The following is a 12,320-nucleotide window of genomic DNA, read 5'->3' on the forward strand; positions in this document are numbered from 1 at the left end:
TTTGAACAAAAAAAAAATATACAAAAGTTTCATCATAATATTGTTTGGTAAGATTATTTTGTCACTTTGATGTTTTCAGTTAGTAGGCTATAAACCATTTTTAATCCAATGCAACCAAATCATGGAGATAAATTCATCTAAAGTAAAAAATTTGATCTTGACAATGACTTGCAACAAGTTAATGAACAATTAGAAAACATAATATATACGTCCAATATATATACAAAAATTATACGTCCAAACAAAATATATATATTTTTTAGTTTCTATGATCAACTAACACATACATAAATGGACATCTCAAATTAACTACATATACAACAAACTTGTGACATATAGTCCATATATTCCAATTTGAACACGAGAAGGATGTTAAATATAGATAAAGTAACTACTGATATTAAATTTATGTTATCAGTTCAGGTACCATAATCGATCTTTTGGTACTTATATTTTCTTTTACAATTGAATAACTCGTAATAATTTAGAAACACAAAATTTATGAAGATGTGAAAATAGTATAACAGTATAATTCCTTCTGAAGTATACTTTTTTGAGCCAGGTTTTTACTCTCTTTTTTCAATTGAATTTTTGAACTCTTATTTGATTGAATAAATTTCTGTAGCAAGTCATTCTATTTTTAATTAATAATATCACCTAGTTAAAACAATATAAATGTAAATATTTATTTGAATTTTTTTAAATAAATCAAGACTCGGTTAAAAATGATCAAATAATTTAAATCACGATAAATTCAAGTATATATATATATATGTATATATATTTATTATTATTATTATTATTATTTTAGTTTTAGTCCATTATTTTCAAATATAAATTAATTTCCTAAATATTTTCTTTCGAAATTTCCACGCCCTCATTCTCTCTTGTTGGTTCTTGTTAACAAGTTGGAAGTCTGCGTTTGTGCGAGAAGCCGGCTTATAGTCCTGAACTGAGCAAGGCGGAGACGAAACACTATCACTCCCCAGATCCGTCCTCGTGGCTGAATCGCCATGGCCATGGCGATTAGGGTTTTTCTCCTCCTTCTCTTCTTTCTCTCATCAACTAATATCGGTTTTTCTCTTTTCGAAGATCAAGTTGGTCTCATGGATTGGTGAGTTCGACGACTCTTACTTATTCACGCACTTACTGAATGCTCCCTTAACCCTTTCGATTACTCGATTGGTTTTCGTTCTATTCCTCCAATTCAATACGTTCTCTTTCTCCACTTGTAATTATCGCCCGAGCACTACGATCTGATTTCACCTACGCGTTGAATTGCGTTGTTGATGGATTATTATATTGGATAAAGAGATTTCCGATTCTAATTGTTGATTGGTCTCTTGTGCAATGTAAATGTTAGTGACTACTGAATATGTTTGACTACTAGGCACCAGCAGTACATCGGGAAAGTAAAGCACGCTTTGTTCCACACTCAAAAGACTGGCCGGAAGCGTGTTTTGGTGTCCACTGAAGAGAGCGTTGTAGCTTCACTCGACCTTCGTCATGGAGAAATTTGTAAGTTTGGTTTGTTTAACTGCTTTTGCTGACTCCATTAAAATATTTGTTATATCATATTGTCTAAGGTAATGCTCCAATTAAATGTTACCATAACTCCATTTAGTGAAGTTGAACTGGTGAAAAGTAAATCAAGCCTTCCCAAGCGATGGTCATCACTCGCTTTAACTATTTGTTTTCTTTGTTTCGAATCAGAAGTGCTGAACTCTGTTTTGTTTGCAGTTTGGAGGCATGTTCTTGGGACCAACGATGTTGTTGATGGACTTGACATTGCCCTGGGAAAATGTATTACACTTAACCCTTGACTCTGTAGAGCATTACTTCATGCTATCTACTCTTTACTATACTGCAGAAACGAAGAGCAGTTTTACTGTACATTATATTTTATCATTAAATATATCATCACAAGGATGTTAAGGTGACCAGTGTGGTACTAGTGTCCTTGATTCTCCTTATAAGTATGATTCTTTGCCATTCTTTTTGTATTCCTCTTGAAAATATATCTATGTTTGGATGTCAACTGGATGCTGGTGTCCAATGTGGCACTAGTGTCCTTGATTCTCCTTATAAGCATGATTCTTTGCCATTCTTTTTGTATTCCTCCTGAAAATATATCTATGTTTGGATGTCAACTGGATGCCGGTGTCCTCTGCTTACATAATATGCCTTATTTTTTCTCATAAAATGTCTAGTCAAAAGCAGTCCTATTGTTGAATTTTCTATTTTGATTCTCAACTGTGGTAGCGCATGAACATCTTGGAATTGGAGATCCAGATCCTGGGCATGTCAACATGTTTGCATGACTCTAAGTGTGGGGATATATCTTAGTTTAAACTGCTTTATTGTTGAACTATAAGCTATTTAGTTTGACTTCGTTCCCAGTTTTAAGTGTGCAGTATCCAATCTCCTTTGGTTATATAATATAACTCATGTGCATCATAGGTGAAAGAAATGTTCTGTGTTTGTTGTCCATTTCTTTTGAATAATGATGTAAAATAAATTGAAGGATGTCTGTGTGGCCATTATGCATACTGTTACACAGAGTGATTTTTAGCTTCAAGTTTCATTAAGTTTTCTTTGCTTTTGGGCATATTGTTACTTTGTCAGTAGATTTTATATGTTTATTTAAATGTTTAGCTTATATCAGTGGTGATCAAATTCATTAAGTACACATATTGCTTCAGATGTCATAACTCTTTCGTCGGATGGAAGTATATTGAGAGCATGGAACCTTCCTGATGGGCAGATGGTTTGGGAGACTTCCCTTCAAGGCTCAAAGACATCAAAGTCAATATTATACATTTCAGTGAGTGAATGGTTTTTTCTCTTTATATTTTAAGCACTATAATTTTTTTTTCGTAGATTTATCTGAAGCATCCTCTCGAGCAATGGAAAGGACATGTAGGGTGAAACTTAAGTGCCACATTAAGAGTTTGACTTCTAATTCCCTTGGACATAATTAGAGAAATATAAATTGAGTTAAATGCCAATGCAAATAAGTTGTCCTAACTTGAAGATTCAAGCCTACCTTTCTATCCGAGTGCATTATGCTAATTCTAACACATCTACTTAGTATTTTTTTCTTGCTCTGCTCATGTGAACACTGATTTTCTAGTTTTTGGCAGAACACTAGAACAGGACGGTGTTGTTTTAGATTTATGATTGCATGTAGGTGACCCCGCCTATTGGTAAAATACCGTTGTTGCATGTGAAACCCCTAAAACTAAGTTACTTTCATTTTCAACTGATTGGTCATTGAGCATTGAAGTAATTTAGCCAACAAAATTATTCAGACTTGTCCCGCGTACCCTGTGAACATTCCTCATGTACCCAATTCTCACCTTCAGTATTTTTTGTGATCACTGTAACGAACCTGCATCCAACAGCCCTTTTACTGTAGTAAACTTGCCCTTGGTCTTGGTTTATTTAATTGTAGGCTTGTATCTAAACCTGAGAGTGCATGAGTGATTTTCTTACACACGCAATTAAGTTCTGTTTTTTATTTGCAGAAAAACCCGAAAGCTGACAAGGATGATTTGATCCTTGTTTTTGGTAAAGGTAGTCTCCATGCTGTTTCCGGCATAGATGGTGAAGTTCTCTGGAGGAAAGATTTTGCAGGTGAAAGGTATGACTGACTCGGTTTACTAAGAAAGATGTTCTTTTTGAAGTTTAACTTGCCGTTAACATTGTTATCTTAATCATATTTGCCGCAGCATTGAGGTTAGCCATATTATTCAGTCCACTGACAAGATCTATGCTGCTGGTTTTGTTGGATCTTCAAAGTTTTATGTTTATGGATTGAATGCTGATACTGGAAAATTGCTCAAGGATGATCATACAATACTTCCCTGTGATACTTTTGGGGAATTATTATCTGTCTCAGGTGATAAGTTTGTGGTACTGGATAAGATGAGGTCTAAGATATTGACGATAAACATCAAGAATGGAGAGATTAGTTACAAACAGAAGCTCATTTCAGACCTCATCAAGGATTCATCTGGACAGGCAGTAATATTACCATCAAGGCTCCCTGAGTTATTTGCATTGCGTATTGACTCCCATGTTCTTACAATTAAAGTGACAAATGAAGATGACTTGGTGCTGGTGGACAAAATTAATAATGCAGCGGCTGTTAGTGATGCTCTGTCAATCTCAGAGGGTCAACATTCTTTTGCATTTATTCAGCATGAAGGCAGTAATATTCACCTATTTGTAAAGGACGTTAATGATTGGAATGGTGATTTACTAAAGGAAAGTATAATAATAGACCATCAAAGAGGGAACATTGAGAAGATTTTTATAAACAATTATGTGAGGACAGATAGATCGTACGGTTTTAGAGCATTGATGGTAATGGAAGATCATTCGCTATTATTAGTACAACAAGGAGAAATTGTCTGGACTAGAGAGGATGGTCTTGCATCAGTTGTAGATGTCACAACGTCTGAACTACCTGTGGAAAAGGAAGGTGTATCGGTGGCAAAAGTGGAACAGAACCTCTTTGAATGGCTTAAGGTCTGCCTTTATTCTTTTTAATTAGGACATCATCCTGCATAATTTCGTACACACACCCTCTGGTTTACACTGGTGTAAGACTTAGCACTCTAACATCATTTACTAACTTTGTATATATATATATATATATATATATATATATATATATATATATATATATTATTATGTGGTTTGCACTGATCCAACATTGAAAGATAATTGTATATTGCTGTTTTGTGTCAAAACATATAAAAATTAAGCATTCAGCAAGAATACAATCAAATGGTTCTAATTGAATATATTTTAAAAGTATATATTACATTTATCTTGATATATATCAATGGAGTATCAAATAATTTCGGATTATTTTAGGATTTGTTGTTATGATCTATATGATATGATAAGAACTTTCAATTCATTAGCGAGTTTTTATTTAGATTTAAGTTATTGAATGATGTAATTGACTTTGACTTACACCAGTGTTCACTGGTCATTAATTCTGTGTGTACTTTTTTTTTTAAAATATTAGATCAATGGACTCATGCTTTGCATGTGAAAAAGCCCCCAACTCATCAATTAAAAAATGCCCATCTTTCACAGGGGTAACCAAAATACCATTTGGAGAGGGAAAAGGCAACATAGAGCCGACATGTGTGACTTTTTTGATAGTTTTAATTATTGTATCCATATATTAGAGATTGAGGTTTTTATCTGGATATCATTAACTATTTTTCTAACGGTACTTTTTTATGCGTTTATTTGTTACTGAAAGGGACATGTGCTGAAGCTCAAAGGAACTTTAATGATTGCAAGCCCTGAGGATGTAGTCGCTATTCAAGCGCTGAGATTAAGGAGTTCTGAGAAAAGCAAAATGACTCGTGATCATAATGGTTTTCGTAAGTTGCTTATAGTACTTACAAGGGCAGGAAAGGTTTTTGCTTTGCACACTGGAGATGGTCGTGTAGTTTGGTCTATTCTACTTCATACACTGCGTAAAACAGAAGTGTGTGAACATCCCGTTGGGCTTAACATTTATCAGTGGCAGGTTCCGCATCATCATGCCTTGGATGAGAATCCATCTATCCTTGTAGTTGGGCGATGTGGGCCAAGTTTGGCTGCACCAGCTGCTCTTTCTTTTATTGATGCATACACAGGGAAGGAACTCAATTCTTTAAGACTTGCTCATACCATTGCTCAAGTTATTCCTCTGCCTTATACCGATTCAACTGAACAGCGGCTGCATCTAATTATAGACATAGACCGACATGCATACCTATACCCAAGAACTCCTGAAGCTATTGGCATTTTGCAACGTGAGTTTTCAAATGTATATTGGTACTCAGTTGAGGCTGATAATGGTATTGTCAGAGGTCATGCCTTGAAGAGTAATTGCATTCACAAAATAGTTGATGAATACTGCTTTGATTTCCGGGATTTATGGTCTATTGTATTCCCATCTGAATCAGAAAAGATTATTGCAACGGTAACCAGAAAATCGAATGAGGTAGGGTGTCTGTGGCATTAAGTTTTTATTTGTTAAAAGAGCATTTTTTTTTTTATAAAATAAAATTGATTATGTTATATTATACTGTCTGTATTAACCTTTCTACATTTTTCAAGAAATATAAATGTTCTATGTCAGATATATAAGCTTACATTACTTAAAATCCTCTTCTTTTTTCAAATGAATGAGTTTACAGGTTGCCTTTTCCTTAAGGCGGGTTTTATTACTTATCAATAGCATTAATGAATGAGTCTCAATTTGGAGGAATTTTGCAAATGAATTTTTGATCTACCAATAATCATGTAAAATGATGTTAGTCATTCTTGTCTAAATCTAGTAAGACTCTTTTAATCACGTGCCTTGTATATTCCTAAAGTCATATTAGTTGTATTTATACTGCTCTGAGTAAATAGAAATTATCACAAACAAACAAATAATATGGCAATTAAGGGTTTTCTCTCGGGATCATGTTTTATGATGACCATTTTTCCATTGAATCTTAATCATTGCTTTTCTTCTTCCTAAAGTTGTTATTCCCTTTTTTGATGTAGGTTGTTCATACTCAAGCAAAAGTTATGACTGACTATGATGTCATGTATAAGTATGTATCGAACAATATACTTTTTGTCGCAAATGCAGCACCTAAAGCCACAGGGGAAATTGGAACAGCCACCCCTGAGGAGGCTTGGTTGGTCATCTATATCATTGATACTGTGACTGGCCGTATATTGCATAGAATGACACATCATGGTTGCCAGGGTCCTGTTCATGCGGTAAGCTTTTTAACTACACTGATTTAAAAGGTGTAACACTAATTTTTTTTAGTATCTTACATGAATATTGCTTGTTTAGGTATTTAGTGAAAACTGGGTTGTCTATCACTATTTTAATCTCAGAGCACACAGATATGAGATTTCAGTTATCGAGGTCTATGATCAGTCTCGAGCGGTATGTCTGTTAACTTGTGTAGCTTCATTTAATGACCCTCACTCGTTTTGATACATGTTATCGTCGTTTTTTGTATGTGTTCATTCTTATGTTTGAGTTACTGATTTGTTCTCATTCTGGTGTGATTTCCTTGATTTTCACAGGATAACAAAGATGTCTGGAAGTTTGTTCTTGGGAAGCATAACCTTACATCACCCATTTCTTCTTATTATCGACCAGAAGTTACAACAAAATCACAGTCGTACTTTTTTACCCATTCTGTGAAAGCAATAGAAGTGACTTTGACATCCAAGGGTATAACTTCTAAGCAGCTTCTTATTGGAACAATTGGTGATCAGGTTGGTATTATTTACACGACCGAGTTTTTCAACTTGAGATCAACAGAAACAATCTTTTTTTATCATTAAATTTCTTCAATGAAATCTTACAATTCGGGATGTTAACTGGGAAATTTCTTTCCAGGTTTTGGCACTTGATAAACGCTTTTTGGATCCTCGGCGCACACTTAATCCCTCGCAAGCTGAGAAAGAGGAAGGAATTATTCCTCTGACCGATTCATTGCCCATCATATCTCAGGTTTATTTTGTCTCTTGTTCCTTTTTCCATATCCATGAAACAAAGGAAAACTTAACAAATGGTGCTATAATTAGTGGATTCTCAATGTATGGTGGTGTTAGTTTGTTCGAATATGTCTTGATTTATGCATTTTCCTTTTTCATTATAAATATTAAATGACTTTTGTTCAGATAGAGTACGTTAAAAAGAGGGTAGAGGTTGGGTAACTATTTTGGTTGACAACAAAAAGAAGGGCTATATGGTGTTTATCCTTAATATATATCCGTGCATGCATAATATACGTGCAGTCAATTTCGGGTATTGTTCTTCCTATTTATATATATATCTGCAGACAAAGAATGTTTGCAGTATACAAGTAACTCGTGCTTATGTTCAAGGTCGAAGGAACAGTAGTAATAATCGTAATGAATCACTACTATATTTGGATAGGAAAAATGACTTTATCTCTGCTTTTTACTTGCTGCGACCGCTATATATATATATATATATATATATATATATATATATATATTATTTTATTTTTTCTCCTTCAATTGGCAAGCCTAGTAGGGCTGCTTAAGGAAATACATATTAGTTGATTGGCTTTGTTACCAACTTTAACCTCATGCCTACTTGGGCTTTATGTACTTCTAACTAAACATGCCTTTCTTATTTTCTCTGTTTGAATTTTTGCAGTCCTATATTACACATTCCCTTAAAGTGGAAGGTCTGCGGGGCATCGTAACAGTGCCTGCCAAGCTGGAGTCTACATCCCTCGTCTTTGCCTACGGAGTGGATCTATTTTTAACTCAGATTGCTCCTTCTAGGACTTACGATTCATTAACTGAAGATTTCAGCTATGCTCTACTTCTTCTAACAATTGTTGCACTTGTGGCTGCAATATTTGTCACTTGGGTATTATCCGAGAGGAAAGATCTACAAGAGAAATGGAAATGATCTGTCCTCCATTTTTGCCTTTTATTTTCTCTAACTTTTAAGATTTTATTAGGTTTGTCTCTGTTTCTATGTTAGTCATTAGTTAAGTTCGGATTACGGTTAAATCTTGTAGCTTGAATTTGCAGAAGTAATGTAAAATTCTATTAAATTCCATTGTTTGAGGTTGTATGGAGGATAATTGAAGAGTACGAAAGATAATCATAAACTCCGAGGCCGGTTGCATTGTTGTGAAATAAGCGTGCTCCTAACATTACAAATCTTCAATCCAACCATTTTCCTTTTAGGATTAATTGCAGAGTTAGTGTTCATTTTTTTAATTTCTTGGATATTTTTGTCACTGGTTTTGGTCATTAGTATTTGTTAAAGCCTTGATTACGTCGAGAGGCCAGGTTTGTCATGAATGCTTTATCATTGCTGTTAAGGTAGTGTTATTAAGATGGTTACCGGAGTCATTACTTTGGTACACTGAATCTGCAGTTGTATGGAAGTAATGTATTGAGATCCTTTACAGTTTTCAAAAGAATTGCATAATATGATCTCATTCATTGGATTTTTCATATAAAATTAATTTATAAACATAGTTCAATAAATCTAAACCAATTAACAGCATGACGCGCTGCAGTCCAATTAACAGCATGTACACGGATAAAGATAACAAAAGTGGTAATATGATATGGTCGAGAGAAATCGAGAACGATAACTTTATTCTTTTTAGTTGTGTATCATAATGAGTAGTTATCACTTCAGTAATCATATATGGAATACTTCCTAATTAGTTATTAGCATAAAAATCCTTACAATTTAAACCTTCCTAAAATAAGTACAAGCACGTTAGTCTAACACTATTTTACGTAGTGCAAAGTTCTTAAATATGTTAATATCAAAATACAATTTATAAAAGAATATTCTTATTATAAATTCAAAGACGTAATGTTATATATTAAATTATAATTAAATGTTTATAAAATATAAAGTTGTCGATTAGTTTATAAATATTGAATTTAAATATACATTGTCGTGTACTAATTATGAATATATTGCTTTATTAATGAGTTAATTATTTAATGTAATACATAACAATTAAACACGAATCTTTTTACTTATTGAAATGTAGTTTCTTTACGGTGAAAATTAAACCGTGACTACAGTTTCTTTGTTTTGTCAACCACACATTGGATTTTTAAAAGCACTAGTAAAAATTACTTAATGGTTGAATCATAAGAAAATAATATCTTAGGCGAAGCATCTTGCACGATTCATTCAAACCATATGCCATTGGAAAACTTACTGTACACAACGTGGGCATTAAAGGGTTTAGGTTGTTGGATAAAAGCAATGGGCCACACAGAGTAGTTCATATTTAAAATGTTCAGAAGATTTGGCGATTGGCCTCCATTTCTGTATTTAATCTTTTTAAGGGCCTATTTTTATTTTATCATATTTCTAAATTATTTTTTCACCACTTTATAAAATAAGTAATCAAAATAATAAAGATTACATCATAATTTAAATGATTTATTATAAGTCTAAAGTGTAACTTGTATATTTAAAAATATCTATATAGATGTTCATTACAAACACATAAACACAATTTATTACCAAAGTTCATAATTTGTATTTAGATACCAATCTATTATTAGATTACACATATTTCGTTTCTATTATATTACTTTACATATTTATTTCGAAGGAGGAGTTCAAACATCTCAATGAGTGATAGGATGACGAGAAAATAAAAAAAAAATGATCTCTTGTGTATAGGTACGTAATAAATGATGGGGATTAAGAGATACCATTATTCTTTCTTTCTTTCTTCAACTCTAAACACATGTCCTATCTTCCTTATTGCATTAATCTTAACTGACCACAGCAGAGACTCACTAAATGCGTATCTATTCTTGTACTACTGAGATTTTATTGAAAAGAAATGCATCTAACAAACTTCTGAGTTCTTTACAACTTCTTCATAGTATACTTCTTTTACCCACGAGTGTTGAAAAAAAAACATACCAAGAGTGCTTCTCTTGTATAAACTCGTTTCATCTCTCTTTTTTATATCACTTATCATTTTATTTCATATTTACTCATTTCTTTTTCTCACCCCTAAAAAAAATTCATAACCCAATTTGATTATATAACATGTACAAAAGTTATGAGTTAAAAAAAGTAAAATAAATATATTTAAAATATTACTATTCTAAATTATCAAGTAGGTGTTTTTCTTTTCAGTATATCACCATTAAATAAAAAACAGAAATATGCAAAAGATTAATACGTAAAATGAAGAGAGAAGGGGGAAGTGGAAGTCACTCAGATAACATTTGACCCATTCCATTGTTTTTCACGAAGGTGACAGAAATAATAGACCCACTTCGTACAAACAACAGTATCATTATTGTCACAACAACCAAACCCAAAACGGAACACTTCACAATTCATTCACACACAACAACACAAACACTAAGCTCTCATCTACTTCCGACTTGTTCCACCATGAAAACCCACCAACAACCAAAGCTAAAAACCCAACTTTTCTCTTGTGGCTTCTTCCGCCACTGCGCCCAAACCGTTCTCAGCCCCACCGCCGCCACCCCACCTCTTCCTCACACTCCCCCAACCTTCCAATGCGAATCCTCCACCTCCTCCTCTTCCTCCACCACTTCCCAAAGCTTCACCCAGTGGAGATTCTCTCCCCCAACCCCCACTCCCAACACCACCACCACCACCACCAATAACACCAACAACCTCATCAAAACAAACACACACACAAGCTTTAATGTTCCTCTTCCTCCTCCGCCGCCACCACCACCACAAATCCACAACCTCCAAGAACTCTTCCACATTTCAGAACTCCAACTAACAACAGACCCAGCTTCTGCCCTTCAACTTCTAGAACGTTCTCTCGTTCCCAACCCACCTCAACACCAACCTCCTTGCCCTCCCAACCTCATGCACGCTCTCACGCGCAACCTCGCGCTCGCCAAACCCGCCACCAAGATCCTCTTCGCGCTCTGCCTCTCCGATGTCAACCGCCGTGTGGCCGTCGAGACCGGCGCCGTCTCCGCCGTCATCGAGGCCGCCCTCGAACTCGACGGCGCCCCTTCTGAGCGCGCCCTCGCCGCCCTCGAGCTCATGTGCACGCTGCCCGATGGCGCTCACGAGGTCCGCGCCCACGCCCTCGCCGTCCCCGTCATGGTTACCATGATGGGAAAGACCGCTGCCCGCGCCAAGGAATACGCCATCGGAGTCCTGGCCGTCGTGTACGGTGGCTCCACATCCGACCACCAGACCGCGCCCCCGGAGGAGGTGGCGCGTGCGGTGGAACTCGCGCTCCAGGGCGAGTGCAGCGCTCGGGCCAGGAGGAAAGGTGCCCAGCTGTTGAAAACGCTGAAACATCTCTCTGAAGCTGAGCCTCTCCCTCTGGACAACAATTGAAGTTTTTGAAACAAAGTTCTAAGTTTTTTTCTATGTTTTCATTCACAAAATAAAATAAAAAAAATCTGTATTTGAAATAGAGAAGTTGAGATTGATTGTGTTTGTTGTTATTATTAGTGAGATGTTATGGATGAATGTAACTGTGTTACAGAGTTGAAGTCACATGAGAGTCAGAAACACTAAAGAGCTTTGCCACTGTTGTGACCAAATGAAACTGGGAACTGTTTTTTAAGAATCTTTCTAAAATAAATATAGCACTTTGTACTTTTCAATTTTTCCATTTGTACAGTGTTTTGAGTTATTCCTATGCTGCTTTTTATGGATTTGACCTATTTGTAATGCCTTCTCTTACAGTACTATATGAATTTTTCTCTCTCTCCCTAATTAATTATTATCATCATCAATATTA

General features: G+C 35.0%; 2 protein-coding genes across 2 annotated transcripts; both read left to right on the forward strand.

Annotated features, from left to right (window-relative positions):
- The first annotated feature begins 867 nt into the window (after positions 1–867).
- LOC108321844 (uncharacterized) lies at positions 868–8,704 on the forward strand. The gene is made up of 12 exons (XM_017553720.2): positions 868–1,114; positions 1,391–1,518; positions 1,741–1,803; positions 2,703–2,824; positions 3,528–3,643; positions 3,732–4,533; positions 5,285–6,016; positions 6,568–6,789; positions 6,869–6,964; positions 7,108–7,302; positions 7,427–7,540; positions 8,216–8,704. The coding sequence occupies exons 1-12, from the start codon at positions 1,014–1,016 to the stop codon at positions 8,474–8,476; spliced, it is 2,952 nt and encodes a 983-aa protein (XP_017409209.1). The 5' UTR covers positions 868–1,013; the 3' UTR covers positions 8,477–8,704.
- Positions 8,705–10,787: 2,083 nt separating this feature from the next.
- On the forward strand, positions 10,788–12,073 carry LOC108321815 (uncharacterized). The gene has a single exon (XM_017553681.2). It carries the CDS (start codon positions 10,970–10,972, stop codon positions 11,909–11,911), a length of 942 nt encoding a protein of 313 aa, XP_017409170.1. The 5' UTR covers positions 10,788–10,969; the 3' UTR covers positions 11,912–12,073.
- The last annotated feature ends 247 nt before the right edge of the window (positions 12,074–12,320 follow it).

The sequence above is a fragment of the Vigna angularis genome, chromosome 4, assembly GCF_016808095.1.
Source record: "Vigna angularis cultivar LongXiaoDou No.4 chromosome 4, ASM1680809v1, whole genome shotgun sequence".
In the NCBI taxonomy this organism is placed as follows: Eukaryota; Viridiplantae; Streptophyta; class Magnoliopsida; order Fabales; family Fabaceae; genus Vigna; species Vigna angularis.

What these genes read in the sequence shown, in the direction of transcription:
- LOC108321844 (XM_017553720.2), top strand. Translation starts at nt 1,014, where the DNA reads ATGGCCATGGCGATTAGGGTTTTTCTCCTCCTTCTCTTCTTTCTCTCA. An exon ending in CCTTCGTCATGGAGAAATTT is followed by an intron (nt 1,519 to 1,740) that starts GTAAGTTTGGTT and finishes TTTTGTTTGCAG; the next exon opens with TTTGGAGGCATGTTCTTGGG. An exon ending in ACCTCTTTGAATGGCTTAAG is followed by an intron (nt 4,534 to 5,284) that starts GTCTGCCTTTAT and finishes TGTTACTGAAAG; the next exon opens with GGACATGTGCTGAAGCTCAA.
- LOC108321815 (XM_017553681.2), top strand. Translation starts at nt 10,970, where the DNA reads ATGAAAACCCACCAACAACCAAAGCTAAAAACCCAACTTTTCTCTTGT.